We start from the raw sequence: 18,146 nt of genomic DNA, 5'->3' as shown, positions 1-18,146 counted from the left end.
CGTAAATTCTCTTTCTGACAGATTGACCTTGCAAATACTTGGATAGCTTTTCATCCCTAGATGCTAACGCGAAAGCATCGTCCTCTGTACATGTTTCTTCAACCTGGATAGTACCTCTTGTCTTGCCATTAATCTGAACTGGGAGGACTATCTTGGAATCCTTTAAGTAAGCAGGATTTGCCTGCACTTACAACATATAACAGACATGGTTACTGTTTAGTGTATAATATGGAACTCAGTACACATGATTAAAACTCAACCTTGGTAACATTTCACTATGAAGAATCCAAACTTTTTCTGCTACTTTAAGTATCAAAGCCATGGATCTTCTTCACAACCCCAGTCCGGGTATTTAAATAGTAGCCAATGTAAATGACTTATATTTCATTATATTAGCTCAACTCAACAACTCTAAAGGAAAATTAGGCTAAAAACAGCAATAGTTTATCATGAAAAGTTGGGGGAAAAAAAATTATAATCGCATGAAATATTGGCTTTTTTACCATACAATTGGAAGCAGGAAAGTGTTTTCCACTTACGTGTAACTTCCAAATTATTTACTTCTAAAGTTTAAATTCTACAGTAACTAGGAGTCAATGGCATGACTTGTAGCAAGTCATAGCACACAGCCAGAACTAATAGCGAATGGTTGGATCAGGATCCTCTCATCTTCAGTTCCCTCATCATTTCACCATGGAGCATTTTTCTTAATGTACAATCACTAAATTACATTGACAACACAATAATTTTGCAGATGGAGGAATATAGTCTGGTCATGCATACATCAATTAACTAACTACTAAGTTCTGCACAGGGATGGATCCACATTTGCACTCACTCATTTTTTTAAACTTTCATTTTCAGAGCAATTGCTCCACTCAATTTAAAATATTTTCATTTATTATATATAAAAAAGTTTCTCTCCCACAAGCTTAAATGAGAATCTGTAACTTAGTAATTATTTAAGTAAGAATGCATAAATATATTTTTATATTTCAATTTTTCTTGTATAAATTTCTAATTTATTTTTTAAATTTCAAGCTAATGCATGTTTCAAATTTATTTTGTTTTCTTAATTTTAATTAAAATCAACCATAACATAAAACTTAATTTAATCTTTTCTTAAAATTCCAAGCAACTTAAAATTTTAAAATGTTCAAAATAACCAAAAAAGTTATTCCTGAATCCTAAAGAGAAACGACTTGTTGCAAATCATATGATTTATAACTTTACATATCATAAACACACACACTTGCTATAAGTTGTGGCTGTGAGCTATGACTTTCTGAAAGTTGTGCCACTAATGCTCAGCCACAATTTGTTTTGTGTTAGTGTGAAATTTATACCTACGGTAGAAAAACCTGAAATATTTGTTCTGTTAATCGGTGGAATTTTCTATTTCTTTTATCGATAGCATACTATTTCCAATAACTACAGAACAATATTCTACGGTGTGAAATGTCTGTGTCAGGTCATTGGAATAGTATGCTATCGATAAAAGAAATAGAAAATTAAGACGCACAGAACCTGACAAGTAATTAAAGAGTAGGATTGGTTTGGTATGGACCCAAATTCATACCTTAGGGAAAGGCTCGTAGGCCAATGATTTTGTGTGCCCAAGCCGAGACCATAGCTCCTCAGCCATGTGTGGTGCATATGGTGAAAGCAGCAAAACAAATGCCTCAATAACTGATCTTGGATGTTTATCCCACTGAAAATATACGCCCAAAAAAATATAGAGATCAAACTGATTCTCTGTAACAATAGGTGGGGAGGAATTTACTGCTTATTAATAAGAAAAGGATACTGAATGAAAAATATAGAGAAGTCTAGTTTTCTAAAAACAGACCCAGAGCAACTAAATACAGTGTAAAATGTCACCCCAAATAGGCTTGGGTTTCAAAGTTTCTTTCCATAAATAAATCCAGTCCCAAATCTTAGGTGACATTTGGTTTGCTAGAATTAGGGTCAAAGGAATGGTAATGGAATGTAAATGAGGCGAAAGTGTGAATGATATCAACTACTGAAATGAATGTCATTTCGTCCAAATAAGATAATATCATTCACTACAAATTGGAAGGAATGGTCATTTCAAGGCCATTCCTGGAATCATAAGTTCACTGCCACCACCATTGCTACAGCCCCCGCATTGCAATTGCCATCACCACACACCATCAATTGACACGCTGCTTCCTCCACTGCCACTATATCAATACCATACCACCACCATCCACTAACCCTGCTGGCGCCGCAATGACCATCTCTGCCATTGCCACAACCACCATTAACTATTATGTAAGAGTACTGTTGCCATTATGCAATTTTTCTTTTCCATTCCTGCTTAAAATCCAGCATATCAAACATTGAAATGGAAAGGAATAGTCATTCCATTATCGACCATATCAAATGACACCTAACTTCCCCGCCCTAGAAAAATAAAATAAAAGGAAAAAGAAAGTTTTTTTTTATGTGGTGGGGGGAGATATAGAATGAAGTAGAAAAACACAAAAGTACCTTATATGCTGCATTAAGGAACTCCATCATTGCAGAAATTCCAGTGTTGAACCGTGTGCCCTCAATTTCCTCTGTTACCTGAATACTGAGATTAAACTCTTAGCTCAATTGTCTCAAATCTGCAAGTTAAATACAACCATAAAATGGAAACTATAAAACTCTGATTAAAAATTGAGATATTGACCTTGGCAATGCATCTATGAAGACAACGAAGTTGTTCAATAGTAGCCTCCTCATCAATTGATACAGTTCTATCCTTAAATGTGCCATCAGACAAAGGTAAACCAACAATCAGCCTCCAAGATCTTCCTAAAAACCGATGTACACCTTCAATGCCACTAGTACTCCATGTTTTTGAGTCTCTGGGAGCATGTTGAAAGGTAAAATCAATGAGAAAAGTAATGTAAGGTTGAAATCCACATTATAACAAGTACTGCAACTTCATAGTCCCAAACTCACCCAAAGAAACGAATAGAAAAATGGGGAGGGGGGGATAGAAACAGAAAGTAGTCTTAATTAAGGAGCAATCACTACAATATGCCATTAGAAATAAGGTTCGTGATCAAACCTACCTCAACGGTCCCATGAACATTTCATATAAACGAAGAGAATCTGCACCGTACTCAGAAACAACATCATCAGGATTAACAACATTTCCCTACTTTTACTCATTTTGTGAGCATGGGCAACTAAACGTATGTCAGGGTTTTCTTTCAGGTAAAAAGAATCCCCGGACTTCATCACCTACACTCAAGGAAAAAGAAAATAAATTCTTGTCAAGAGAAAAGAAAATTTAGGTTCAAAAGCTTAACTCTGACAGTTAACGGATGCATTGAGAAAGAAGTAGAATCTTAATTGAGAAACCTTTTCCTCAGGAATTCTGTCTAGATTATGTTCATTCAACATATCAGTTGAATAAGCAGAAGTCAGATTTCCATCTTGATCCCTACAAGCCGTATATTGAACCTGCCACATTACAAACTTGTTACAATTAGTTATTTACCCCCCCTAAATTTTCAAGCAGAAGAATAGACATTACCTCCCCAAGGATAATCCCCTGGTTTATGACACATTGGAAGGGCTCCTTGGTGGATACATCACCAATGTCGAAGAGGACCTGAGATATAAAACTTGAATTAAATCTGCACAAATATTGCATCAAAACCTGAGAAAATGTTAAAGGGAATTTAATGGCTTGTTGAACTCATTCCAACCCCTGATTGGTGGATTTCCCAAACCTTCAGTCAACAGTCAACCATGTCATCAATTATTTATTTAACTGCTAGAAGGATTATTTGATTTCCTTTTATGATTACTTTAATTACAATGAACACTTGCATTCCCTTCAGATACCATTTTGGGAAGTATACCCGATCATTGAAAGGTTGAAGCCTCAAAATAGCAAATGCCACAAAGAAAATAAATGCGCTCAAAATGTTTATGGCAGCTGCAACCCCGATATCTTGAAATGTAGCCATTTTCTCCCCCTTCTAGAAAGAATGCACGTCTTCCTGATATTAAAAGGAATGGATAAAGGGGGTTAGATTGATACACAACTAACTGCAACAAAACTCTAGGTGAAAATACCAAAAGATCATGCCTTGCCAATAAAATTTGTATTTAATCTCATACTTTAATAAACATAAGCATAACTTGAAATAAGAAATTGTTTATAACTAGATTCTCATCTCTTTTTGAATCCTCTTTCCATTTTCCCTTGCACCCTAAATTTTGGACACCCAAAAGGAAAATAATTTATCAAGCATTTCCTACAACAAATTTTACTCCGCTGGATCCAAAACAGAGACACAAAACAGAAAGTCCGTTTTTTTTGCAAAATTCATTTGGATGCAGAGGGGGGTAAAAGTCCTAACAGAAAAAGGAATATATATATATGGCACTTACTTCTTTTGCAAGCTTGTCAATTTCAGTGGTATAATAATCAATAGCATCCACTTTCTTTCCACGAAGACCAAGGAAACCAGTCTGGTAAAAACATATAAGAGGGAAAGGTTGTGGCAAATCTGAAGATAATTATGACAAAAATTTGAAGGCATACCAGATTAATCTCAAATACCTTCATTTCAGGTCTTTTTGAAGTTCGTTCAAGTTTATTTTGATAATAGACAAGCCAATTCTGCAACTTCTTCTTCTTTTTAACAACCTTTGCTAGTCTGTTTGCATCATAAACAACCTGCAGAAATGTCACAATAAATATGCTGACATACGCTTTTTTGCCTCTCAAAGTCCCAAATGAAAAGCGGAAAATTAATTTGGCATAATAAACAATGTAATTCACATTTCATATACATCATTTCAGAATCAACGAGACAACTAGTGAATTTACCATTGCAGTAAAAAATGAAACTATCAAAGCAGAAACCACCAAATGCTTCTTAAATTCTTAATATCAGAATCAATGAGATAATTAATACAGTGTATAAAGGAGGAACCAACCTGGTGAGTAAGATAGTTATCTGGATGATTGACCAGAAAAAATTGCTCCACAAGCTCACTTACAGATTCATCAGGATCTGGTGGAATGTTTCTAACGAGCACATGAAAATAATATCATTTCTATAAGCAAAATATGCATGATGTAATCTCTCACATATCTCAATGCTAACACGTGACAATTTAGCCTAAAATTGCAATTTCCCCCAACCTGCGAAGTACAAAGATGCTGAAGGATGGGAGAGCTCGTCTGTATTAAAACAACATTTTAGATTTGGGAAAAAAAAATTCCAAACGTGGCATTATGGTAAGTTTCTGTGAACAGTATGATATCTTGATCGTTGTCCCTACAGATTACATTACCAAACCAAAAGAATTTCAAATTAGATTAAATTGATCAACACTAGTCGATACTAAGCATTCACACGGTGTCTCAAAATCTTTCATAAGCTGTATCTCAAATCTTGTACACTTTTGAAAGAAATTTTTTTTTTGATATTGTCTGATTTAATACCTGTATTTTCTTTAATCAATAAAGAAAGAACACAAATAAGATTAGACATTTTTGAGTTAGGTTTGCTGATTTAATACCTGCATTCACACGGTGTTCTTTCTTTAATCAATAGTTAGGTTAGAAAACTTTGAGAAATTGTTAGCTAAAATGTAAATGTAACAAAAGTAATAACTCTATTATTACCAAAATTGTCTTATAAAATGCAAATGCAACAAATCCAACCACTATTATTACAAAAAGAATGAGAAAAGAATCACTCCATTGCGAGTGCACTTAAATACTCCAATCAGACGCTCTAGACTTAACAAAATTTTCCATCTGCATATTGTAACTATTCACAGCAACTGATAGTATCAGCCACTAGAAAAGCTTGAAGGTCTTTGACAGCTTGATCAACGGCATATACTATCATCTTCTTTATCTATTTCATCAAAGATAAAACTCCATCACCAAACATAAAAAAGGAAAATATTATATTCTATCCTATAACTTACTTATGAGGCTGACATTAATAAAGAGGAGAAGCAGAAGGAATTATATTTTAAAAGCAAATCACCTCAAGTTTATCTTCTCTAGCCTTGTGGTTCTTGGGAAGCTGACGGAACTCATTAGTTAAACGCAGACACTCATGAACATTTTCTGGGGACACGAAGTCTACAGCAACTTTTATGCATGACTGTGCAAGGTTTAGCGTATGTTGATTAGAGCTAAAGATATAACCAAATGATTTGACAGTAAAGTAATGGAAAGAGATGTTTTACCTTGAGGTTCCTCACTTGATGTGGGCATCCAGCAGGAATAAATACAGCCTCCCCAAGTTTCTGCTCAAAAGTCCAGGGTTCTACACCTAAAAGTCAAGATTCGCATAAATGGCTAATTCTAGACACCCAACAAGAAATGATATGCAATTCTATGTACTAACCAAACTCCTCCTTCAGCTTCTTCTTGTGCTCCAAAGTCAAATAAAAACATTGGTCATGAATTGGATGAAATACCTAACCAAAAAAGAATTTGGTTTGAGCATCTACGCATAAAAAATAAGGATAAGCAAAAATGTAAATCATCATCATACCTGTTCAACCGGAGAACAATAAGTATGTCTAAATTCTTTTGAGTGTTTTCTTAAATATGTTTCTAACTTTTCAATATCATCTCTCCTAAAGATATCCCATAGGGCACCACCTGTTTCCGTTGGTTCATTTTCTGGAGAAATAGCAGCAAAAATGACCCCCTCAGACACATCATTTTGAAATATCTTCCCATTAATTTCAAAAGGGCGCTTCTCCATATCTTTAGGTTCTAAGACTTCCTTATCTTTTATATGTTCTTTGTTGTTATTGCAAGGTCCACCATTCAGGCATTCACCAATCCTCTCCTGTGCACAATGTTCTTTCTCATCTTGTGCCTTGTGTGCTTCTTTCAACTTTGAAATAATAGAGAGCTGCTCATCACTTAATATCACCTCGGCCGTATGGGTCAAAATATTCACCTAAGACAATTATTATATGATAAATTAGAATAAAAAGTCAATATGATTCCATTTAAAATTTGACAAAGGATAAAGTTTCCAAACAAAGAACCAAGTATACACCTCAAAATCACATGCATGCAAAAAAAGAATATTTGCACAAACTGAAATTCTCCTCCACGTCAAATTACAGTTAACACTAAGTTCATCTATTCTTTAGGAACCAAATTTTTATTTCCGCCATCTTACAATAGTTATACATATTAAGAAACTACAACATCCAACCATATAAAAAGTGTGATCTGAAAGAGAAAGAAGACTGAATAGATATATAGCGAGCATATTCAACGAAGGAGAATAGGCCGAGTACTACTTCAGCAACCAAATTAACACCTAATGAAGCTTGAAGCATACCGCATCTGACATATCACAGTGAAGTTTTGTTACAGAGTCTCCTCTACCAAGTTCTTCTTTAATCCCATAAGCAATGTATGTTTTTGGACCCATGTCAGGTTTTAGGACATGGGCTGGCAACTTTACAGCAAGATTGACAATTCCAGCCCCAGGATCAGTGTACTCTTGAAATGGCAAGGAACGAATAAACTCATCACAATGGCGAGGCAAAAGATTTTCAAATTTATCAGAGGGGGGCCAGTCTTTTAGCTTGAGCATCTCTGGCCAGAGATTTTGATATGTTCTTCCCTCAGTATAACCTTTAAAAAACTTATGAGTATTAATTTCTACCTGCAAAGGTTTAAAAGGGTAAATGTTGGTCAGAATTCTAGCATACTGCAGGAAATACAAACTCAAAATATTACACAAGATTTAAGAAGATGAAATACTAAGATGGCAGTTGAAGCTCCACGGTATGTGGAATCTAAAGTATAAGAATAAAGACATGATGGAGGGCATTGCACATGGTAACATTGAAGTATCATAGTCAATATGACGTGCCTAATACATACCCAACTCAAATGTAGTTATCTTTTTTATAAATGATAAGTGGGGGAAATATAGGTATTAAAAGTATTCTTGGGGTACCTGGAAAAAAATTCCCAGACAAAACACAACAGAGGAGGGATTTGAAAAGAGGGAAAACTATAAATTTGGACATAATGTTCTAATTTGACCATATGTTCAAACCGAGAACCAAAAGGAACTGTAAGACCAAACCTCACAATTAGCCAGGCAATCAATGGCCTTAACTTCTGACATTCTTGAGCTGATTTCTGAAACTCTATTTTCACATAATACTCGCCGCATGACCATTGGCTCCCAGCTCAGACCTGTCCCCTGTTTAAGAATATCTCTAACTATAATTGGTTCACCATTAGTCCAATGCCTTTGAAAGAGTAATAATTCTTCTTTTAAAATGTCTCTTGACTCTGGACAGTATATGTTATTGTCGTTTGTGCCTTCTCCAAGTGCCACCCTTCTCATTTGTTCAATTTCCCAAATCTTCAACACATCACGAGCTTTTGCTTCCAAGTCAGATATCCACCCACGTTGAAGGATGCGCCTTAGCTCCAATTCAGAACTACCACAACCTCCTCCCTCCTTTGGAGCACAACTAACACTTCCATGACTTTTGGCATTCCACTTAGTAGATAGCTCAATATGTCCCTTTGAAGTCTCTACATCACAAGACACTGGTAGAGGGTCACCACCATGCATATAATCATAACCCCTATTCACGTATTGGAACTTCAGCTCATCCCGGGAAGTAATGCTTCCCTTGCGTATTTCTTGGCAACAAGTGAGACAGAGTTCATAAGAACACTCGGGGCACCTTCGGTGAAGGTCAACAATTGAAGTAGCACAATGGTCACTGCTCCAAGACCAAAAAATTAAAATAAAGATCTTAAACAACATGGGAAGAATCATGTTAGTTTCTTAAGAAAACGGACACTTACCAATAGACACGTTCATTGTCACCACAAAGACTTTGGTGTATCTCAATCTCACAAGAAGATTTTCCTGACAGAAGAGTTTATTGTTGGTGATTTCTTCAATGTAATAACAAAAAACCTAAAGGTGAAGATTAATACCTTGTATTTTAGCTTCAATATCCTCCTCTTGACATTGTTCATGACAAATTTGTTCAAGAAATGGAAGGAGTAAGTTAATCATATATTGCATATATTGAGCTTTCTCATAATCAGTGATGTCCCTGCTGGATGTCTATAAGTAAATATAAAAAAAATTGAAAAAGAGTTAGCAATATATGAAATTTTTGTTTCATTAAAAAAATTAATTTCAGGTGGACACTGCTGTAAGTTAAACCTTAATCATTCCTCTTGAACGCAAGCAAACATTGCAATTGCAGTTTTTACGGCAATATGGGCAGCTTTCAGCAATTTCTTCTATTGACATATTAGAGTACCTGTGTGCCAAAATTAGAAATAGCTCTATTTTGAAAGGGCATTCCATGAATTACATAAACAAATACATAAATCTTTTGCATTATTGATTAATTAGATGTTATGTAAACTTTCATACCATAGATTGATGCATCGCATACAGTACATTTTCAGACATTTAGTACAAGGCACAAAAGCTGTTCTCTCCTTTTTCATGCACTGATGACATTTCCGGGGATTTTGCTCGACATCCTGTTAACATAATTAGTTAAGCACAATAAAGTATATATAATATTCAAGCTATTGAAAAAATTGTCATAAGATCAAGCTTTTAACTATGGAAGTGAAAAAAATATGCATTGAGAAAGATAGTCACCATCATGTCATCCATTCTTTTAGCTCTGCTCCTGGTCTTTGTCTTTGAAAGAAAAAACATTTCTTCATCTTCTTCCAATTTGTTAATTAAGAAATCATCTTCAAATTTCCTTTTCTTGTTTGAGGTAGTAAGCTTCTTTGGCTCATCTCCTTTATTGGATGAAAATTTAGTGGTCCTTTTTGAACTTACCAGATTGTCTTCTTTGGGTTCTGACTTTGGTTTCGTGATATCAAGTTTATGAATCTCCTGAACCTTTCCCTTCTTTGACATTCTAAGAGGCCTAGAGCATTTAGAGAGTTTGTCCGGCTTATTATTGTTAGGTTGATTTGACTGTTCTCGTCTTGCAGCTGTAACCTCCATTCTTACAGCGGTACTGTTCTTTAAACGTCCCATATTTACTTGTTCCCCTTCAGGTTTTGGTTTCTTATTACCACGCTCATGAATTTCTTCAGCCTTTCTCTTTGAAGTTCCAAATTTTTTTGAGCATCTTGAGAACTCCAGCTTATCCTCATTATGTTGATTTGACTGGTCTCGTCTTGCAGCCGTAACCTCCATTCTTACAGCGGTACTGTTCTTTAAATGTCCCATATTTACTTGTTCTCCTTCAGGTTTTGGTTTCTTATTACCATGCTCATGAATTTCTTCAGCCTTTCTCTTTGAAGTTCCAAATTTTTTTGAGCATCTTGAGAACTCCAGCTTATCCTCATTATGTTGATTTGACTGGTCTTGTCTTGGATCCATTCTTACTGCGGAATGACATGGAAATACACTCAAATAGTTACAACAACAACAAAACTATCACCATTATCCGAAACTAATTGGATTAGGCATCTTTAAATAATTGCAAACATACAAAAATCACAACATAGATTATCACTCATTTAAGCATTGACATGCCAATCTTTTATAATAGCTGGAGTCTAAGCAACAAATACTGTCAGTATATAATATCAATCCTAAACCTATACATATTGCCATCAAGAGTTTACTACCACATTTATAAGCACAACAAAGGAAACTGAGTGTTAGAGAATAATATAAATTCATTAAAAAGGCCCTCACCTAACACCTTAAGGTTTTGGGTTGAAGTGGTTCTTTACATGGTATCAGAGTTTCAGTGACCATAAGGTCACGAGTTCGATCCTCATTGCCCCCCACTTTCTAGTGGAATTAAATAAAAAGCACAAAAAAGTAAACCAAAAGTTGGGCATGTGCAATATCCACGCTTCAAGCCCAAAGGGCTCTTGTGTGAGGGGGTGTGATAGAGAATAATATAAATTCATTAAAAAGGCCCTCACCTAACACCTTAAGGTTTTGGGTTGAAATGGTTCTTTACACTGAGAATCAAAGAAACATAGCCGTACTATAAGCCCAACAAAGCATTTTCTGTAAAACCACAATATAATTCAGAGTCACAACCGTCATGCTGAATCATTATGATAGCAGTTTCTGTAACGACATAAGAAGTAGACGTACCAAACTTAATAACCAGTTAAGAAAACAAGAAACTTGAAATGATAAGGTAACAAATTTGGACTATTTGATTGCCATGAGAAGCTGTGTCACGATTCATGAATGCAATATGATTTGGGGTAGTACTTTTCCCTTTTGGAAATAAATAGATACAATAAAATCCATCCCATCATAAATTTCAGCAAGAACTGAATATATATTGAAAAAATATTCTCCCTAGCTAGTTCCTTTGAGGGTGATACGAACCTCGGGAGAACATCATCCCAAAAGCTAGCTTGTAAGGTAAAAGAGCTCAAAGTTCATATAAACCGAACCTTATGTTGTCAATGTGGCATTTTAAATCTCATACCTTATAACTGGATCGTAACATCCCACCACGCTTTGCAACCCGGGCACCTACGCGGCCTGGTGCTAGTTTTTTACTAGCTCCCTGGGAAAATACTGCAATGTCAGCATCACCAATTCATAGTTTATACGAAACTTGGGAGAGCCTCACCCCAAAAGCTAGCTCGTAAGGTAGGAGGGCCCAAAGTTCATACAAAATTCCATACCATAATCTTATGTTTATGATGTGAGACTTCAAGTCTCATACCTTATAACTGAATCGTAACATAAGGAAATGAACCAATCAGGTTTTTTAAAGGGAAAATCCTAGTTCACAAGGCTCCCCGTCTTGCGATGGTAGAGGTGAGAGTTGATTGTCCGCTACCTAACCCTTGCATTTTTGCAAAGAAATTATTTCCTAGATTGGAACTGGTGACCCTCCGAAAAACCTGCTTCAAGACTTGCCCTCTAAAATACAAAAAAAAATAACATTTATCGAACATTCTTATACACATGGTTTACAGTGTAACATTTTGATCCACATGGTTCCTAATCCTAAACCTATACATACTACCAGCTTAAGTTTACTACCACATTTATAAGCACAGCAAAGGAAACATAACCGTACTATAAGCCCAACAAAGCATCTTTTGTGAAACCACAAGATAATTCAATGGCACAATGGTCGTGCTGAATCATTATGATAGCAGTTTCAGGGAACATCATAAGAAGTAGACGTACCAAACTTAATAACCAGTTAAGAAAACAAGAAACTTGGAATGAAAAGTGATCTAGAGTAATGGGTGAAAGTGGATGTTCAACCCAAGATGGGGAGAAGACGGTTTGTGTATGAGCCGAGCTAAGCTACTCGTATAGCGATGCTGTTACACTTCTGGTTTTCACAGGGATAATAATGTGGTAACAAAAGAAGAAAACAAAAGAAGAAAATAAAAGAATAAAAAAAGAGAGAGAGCAAAGGAAAGTATCAATTGAAGAACTACTATAGAGAGAAAACCTCTCCTAAAGGGCAATATGCTGTCAAAAAGCTATCTATCAATACAATATGTCTCAATTATATACTAACTTTCTAGACTTCACAGTAAACCTCTAACCTATGAAGCACCGATACCTACACGAGATATGTGATACAATACGACACGATATTCCGACACGTTAATTCTAAAAAGTGTTAGATTTCGACACGTTAAGACACGTTTTGATAATAAATAATATTTTTAATTTATGTTGCGTATAATATATTTAATATTCAATAATTTAATAAAAAAATAAAACTAAACTGATAATACGAATTAATTTTGCAAAGAAACATAAAATATCATAAATATTTATATTAAATTCAATAAAATGGTAATAGTGATCCAACAATGATATTGGGCCACATGGGCCAAAAGCCCTTTGGGTTAGGGCTAGCCCGTGGGCCTTCAAAAATTTAATGTGTATTTTTGTTTCAATAATAAACAGAATTATATTATCATAAACAAATTATACTCAAAAAGAGGATGTTACAATCTGACTCTATCCAAAAGGAAATAACAGTTAAAAGCAATAACACCATAACAGGAATATTAATAAACAGGTGATAAAACTCAATGCCTTATAGGCCCTAGACCACAACACCAAAAGGTTTAGCTATTCAAAAATAAGTGGTCCGCATATAACATAAAAATTTCTGCTTTTCTCTGTATATAGAACTCATATCGACCCTTTACACACCGCAAGTTGGGAAGATGAGACATATGAGGAAACATAATCTCCACAACAAGATTTCACACACACTCATCCAGATTAATAAGTTCATTTGAATTTGGAACACATCATTGGTACAAAATTGAAATCAAACATTCTTAATTCCAAGCTAAAACAATTGAAGCCATTAGGATAAAAAAATACTATGCACAATGCCAGGTAGTATTTTATTTAGGGCAATTGAAACTAGTTCCCCACCCCTTACAAATAATAAATAAATAGCAAATACGATTAATTCTTTACATATAAAAAACCCATAACTCAAACATGATAAATCTAAGCAACAAAAAAAGAGAGACAAAAACCCAGATAAAATTGAATCTTATAAGATAGAGAAAGTGGCATCAGCAGTACTCATAATAAGCAATTAGAAACTTAAAAAAAAAAACCCAAAATTGAAAACCACCATATCCTTGTCATTTTTGTTTCAAGTTCTCATCTTTATACTACAAAAATGGGAAATGGAAAAGCTGCAGTGAATAGTGGTGTACCCATTTGTCTGGTGATTCTTCTCTCATCCATCTCAGAAACAGAAGCAGATGAACCATAAATGGGGTGGGAATAATTTAAAGATAAAAAAATAAAAATAAAAATTGTCTTACCAATCAACACAGAGCTCGAGGTTTTTGTAAGCTAAATCAGGAAAAGCAGGAAGTAACAGACCGAAAGCCAGTAATTTTTGTTTTCCTTTTTCTGATTCATAGGATGTTTTGGTTTAATAAATCAAATTTAAGAAACTAAAGACAAATGGAAAAAAATGCTATAGTTAGAGAAATTGGAAAATACTTACAACAGAGAGCATGAAGCAAAGGTGGATTTGAACTAGAATTTTGAGCATTTCATTTTCATTCATTAAGGGTCAGGTTTTCCATTAACAGTAACACAGAATGCTGAACCTGAACGTACACCTAGTACTACCCATGAACCTCTCTTCCCCTGTCTCTCACACTCACACACACAAAGTTTCCATTAACGGAATTTTAATATTTTTTTCTCACAAATTTTTCTTTGTTGACATTACTACTTTTCTCTGAAGTGTATTTGTTTATTTAAATTAACAAAGAAAGCAAACATGGTATGGGTTGGAAAGTTTTCTGATAGCTTTCACACATCACATATAACAAATAGCAAGGGAACAAACAATACATGAGACAAACATAAGAGCAAAAGGGGAAGTGCCAATGGAAAATTAGGTAAAAATTAAGTATGTACCCGAGAAAATTTTCGATTCCTATCAACCTCTGCCAGGAACAGAAGCTGTTGTTTTGCTGTGGCTACGAGGTCTTGGCTTAAGACGATATTAGGGTTTGATGGAAAGGAGAAGACAAAAGGTTTGATATATTATAGAAATCTAAATAATCTGTAAAAAGGTTCTTAGAGAATATTTGGCCTAATTTTGACCTAGTGGGCTTGGTCCAATACAACAAATAAATGATTAAATAATAACTAAATAATTAATATTTACAACACTTATATAACTTAAAAAGCTTTTGTTTTTTTGGCTTTTTTCTTCACTATAAAAAAGGGATCGATTTATCTTATATTGTATGAGATAATTATTTCATGTGCAACAGAGACAACATAGTGGGATTCACTGTTTTTTATAAGAAAAAAAAAAAAATAGTGAACTCCACTACTTTATCTCTGTTGCATGAGATAATTATCTAATGTAACATGAGATAATTATTTCTCATAAAAAAATCCTCTTTATTATAAAAGTTTTTGTAAAAACATGTTTGCTCTCATTTCTACTTATAAGGATAAAAGAAGCTAAAAAAAAGATTTCCCCAAAAGGCACTTAGCTCGTATCATTGTAGATCTCCCCCCTCCTCATATTACAGCCTATCATAGTAAAGAAATGTTTCGGAGAGTGCAAAGAACAATCAAATCTCCGAGCTCTGCAGGATTGTTTTGCCCCAGTGTAGTTGCCTCCTTCACCGACCCCAGAGCTTGGGACTGAAAATGAGGCCTCTCAAGGGCATAGAAAGCAACCTTAGCTTGCCTTCCCACCCTTTAAATGCTCATTCAAGTCCTGAGCATTACTGATTGCCTTCTGTACATGGCCCACTCCAATAATGATGTAAGACCATTTGGTTGTTCATGTTTGTTCAACCACTGCACTTTGTCCTTCTGTCCTTGGGAGATTCCAAGCACTGTCCTTCTGTCCCTCTGCACTTTGACATAAAGCTAGAGAGTTCCAACGATCAATCCGATGGTGTACTATAGGCATCCACTCCTTAAATTGATTTGCAAGGCAAAACATTTTCCTAAGAATCATTAAAAGCAGCATTGCCCCTTCTAGATTACTTCTTTGGCAGATAAGACCCATCAATCTGAACTCTAGGTGGACTTGCCTCCACCAGTAGTAATAAAGGGACTGAAGTATTTCCATTCAGCATTGTGCCGGATATGGAATTCAAGTTGATGCTTTTACAAAAAAAAGATCAAACATTGAATGGGCAGCTGTCCTACTTAGGCCTAAGACACTCATCCAATACAATAAGATAACAAATCTGGACTAATTGATTAGCATGAGAAGTTATATCATATTCATGAATGCAAATTTTGGGGAGCAAAAGATTAAGAGAATGTGACATATTAATTCCTAATTAACATATTCATTTTTATGGGAAGAGTTGTTCGTAAATGTGTTATAATTATTAAACATGGTTAGTTGAGGATGTTTGAGAGGAGAAATTATATGTGGTTACTTTATACTTTAATTTTCTTTTTTATATATTTATTTCTTTTACAGTATACTATACGTGGTTACTATATATGAATTTCTTTTATCCCAATAAAAACTATATATGTTTGCGGCCCTACGTTATAATTTTTTATATATATTTAAGTATTTTTAATATATAAAATTTAGATTTTTATGTACTAACCCACGGTTCAAACAGTAACCTATATTTTCATATAAGTTGATCTTGTGATCCTGTAACCCAGTATTGCCGTCGGGTCAGATAACATTGGTTTCATCCCTTTAAAAAAATGTTACCACTACCACGTGACTAGACCTGGCAGGCCACGTGAAACGGTTTCATCCGTATTAAAAAATGGACCCCTGCCACATGGCTACCCTGATTAAAGGCGTTTTACATAACGTTTTATAAAGTGTCGCCTCGACTAACGCCGTTCGTTCCTTTCGATGACCGGAACTGAGTTGACTCGAGTCAACCCAACGCGGTTAATCAAGAACACCTAAAACGCTAAAAAGAAAATTGCCAAAAACGAACAAACAGAAAACAAACAGGAATTCCGATTGCATCCATTCTAACACACGAATCACAGAACGAAATCAAGATTAAACAAAGTTCCAAAATCTTTTGCATGTTCCTTGAATGGCATAAGAATAAAAAAAAAAAAAAAAAAAAAAACAGAATTTCAGAATTCTTACGCAAAAAAGACGAGAGGGGCGCAGACGAAAATCAATTGAAGCCGACGATCTGATCACGAAAGCTTTTCAGCTCGAGACTCGATGACAATACTGTAAAACAGAATCAATGCCGTTAGATATATCTGAAAGCGGAATTTAGAGAACAAAGGAAAAAGAGAGAAACAAACACGTGACTCGACTCCTCCACTCCACCGTTTAGTTGAGGTTGAAAAGAGTCAGCGATCAATGCCTCTGCCTATTTTCGAATTGACAATTTTTCGTTTTCGGATTGCGTGTTTTATATACATATATTAAAAAAGGATCTTTTCGCAGGTAATATCTATTTTCATGTAATTCTATTAATTATAATGTATGGATATTTTATAAAAATAAAAAATAAACATATATTATCACGTTGTGTTGTGTTGACGATTTTCAAATTTTAGGATTCTAAATCTTGCTAACAATAAGTCAATAACCACTTAAATCCAAGCAAGTATCCTTGTATCCCGTAAATATTGCCTTGTTTTGGTCCTTTTCAAATTTTCTAAACCTTTTACTTTAACCACTTAAATTCAACCACGTGGACCACGATGAAATTCCGGATCCCCCTTTGTCAGTAATTTTTTTTTAACTCTTTATAGTATATCAATCTCCACTAAAATCAAAATTATGTAGATTACTTATGCTAAATAAAATAAGTAGAGTAAAACTAATTAGATTATTTGTGAGTTTTTTTTTTATATCTTCGCCCGTTTATCAATTATTCACTCAAGTGAAATATATTACAATGTCGAATATCAAAAAAAAATTGAAAATTTATCCAATTGCCTCCAAGAGAGTAATAAGTATATTTCCATATTGCCCCAATTTTGTATATGAATGGTGGAATCTATGTAGCACCGATACGACACGCGACACGTGACACGATACGACACGACACTCCGACACGTCAATCTTAAAAAATTATGGATTTCGACACGTTGGGACACGTTTTAATATTAAATAATATTTTTAATTTATATAGTGTATATTTCATTTAATATTTAATAATTTAACAAAAAAATGAAACAAAATTAATAATACCCATTAACATGTTATAAAGATGGAAGCTTTAATAAAAAAATAAGAACTGGGATGAGATATATATATAATATCAGATAGAGAGATCAAATCATATTAGAGAGAAGAAGATACAACAAGAGCGTGATAGGAATTTACAACAATGATGCTGAGATGATCTCTTATCTACTTAAGGGGAAAAAAGACAAAAGATAAAATTGATATGATCAGGTGGAAGCTTTATTAATATATTTTAACTTTTTAAAAAAATAAATTTTTTTAAAAAAAATAAAATAAAAATTAAAAAAAAATTACGAAAATGCCATTTGACCGTGTCGGACACGGTCAAATTCGCGTGTCGGAATGGTCAACGTGTCGAAAAAAGTCAATCGCGTGTCCGACACCGTGTCGGAGCGTGTCGGAGCGTGTCGCCATGTCGGAGCGTGTCGGAC

General features: G+C 34.6%; 1 protein-coding gene across 1 annotated transcript; it reads right to left on the bottom strand.

Annotated features, from left to right (window-relative positions):
- Positions 1 to 1,667: 1,667 nt before the first annotated feature.
- Positions 1,668 to 16,874, bottom strand: LOC133307397 (lysine-specific demethylase JMJ26-like). The gene is made up of 23 exons (XM_061507902.1): positions 16,821 to 16,874; positions 16,654 to 16,743; positions 9,687 to 10,432; positions 9,450 to 9,562; positions 9,234 to 9,333; positions 8,999 to 9,131; positions 8,864 to 8,927; positions 8,124 to 8,778; positions 7,365 to 7,694; positions 6,555 to 6,971; positions 6,405 to 6,477; positions 6,244 to 6,329; positions 6,039 to 6,158; positions 4,972 to 5,903; positions 4,592 to 4,708; positions 4,420 to 4,500; positions 3,885 to 4,025; positions 3,554 to 3,631; positions 3,379 to 3,480; positions 3,087 to 3,258; positions 2,699 to 2,876; positions 2,515 to 2,599; positions 1,668 to 1,711 (listed from the first exon to the last, which is right to left on the bottom strand). Exons 3-14 carry the CDS (start codon positions 10,425 to 10,427, stop codon positions 5,814 to 5,816), a joined length of 2,922 nt encoding a protein of 973 aa, XP_061363886.1. The 5' UTR covers positions 10,428 to 10,432; positions 16,654 to 16,743; positions 16,821 to 16,874; the 3' UTR covers positions 1,668 to 1,711; positions 2,515 to 2,599; positions 2,699 to 2,876; positions 3,087 to 3,258; positions 3,379 to 3,480; positions 3,554 to 3,631; positions 3,885 to 4,025; positions 4,420 to 4,500; positions 4,592 to 4,708; positions 4,972 to 5,813.
- Positions 16,875 to 18,146: the final 1,272 nt, after the last annotated feature.

This window comes from Gastrolobium bilobum, unplaced genomic scaffold (assembly GCF_033153095.1).
Source record: "Gastrolobium bilobum isolate Gb01-03AN ecotype WA unplaced genomic scaffold, APGP_CSIRO_Gbil_v1 utg5611, whole genome shotgun sequence".
Taxonomy (NCBI): Eukaryota; Viridiplantae; Streptophyta; class Magnoliopsida; order Fabales; family Fabaceae; genus Gastrolobium; species Gastrolobium bilobum.
This window is presented reverse-complemented; position numbering and strand designations above follow the sequence as displayed.

What these genes read in the sequence shown, in the direction of transcription:
- LOC133307397 (XM_061507902.1), bottom strand. Translation starts at nt 10,427, where the DNA reads ATGGATCCAAGACAAGACCAGTCAAATCAACATAATGAGGATAAGCTG. An exon ending in TATTGAAGCTAAAATACAAG is followed by an intron (nt 8,928 to 8,998) that starts GTATTAATCTTC and finishes CTCTTCTGTCAG; the next exon opens with GAAAATCTTCTTGTGAGATT. An exon ending in ATTGTTCTCCGGTTGAACAG is followed by an intron (nt 6,478 to 6,554) that starts GTATGATGATGA and finishes TTTTTTGGTTAG; the next exon opens with GTATTTCATCCAATTCATGA.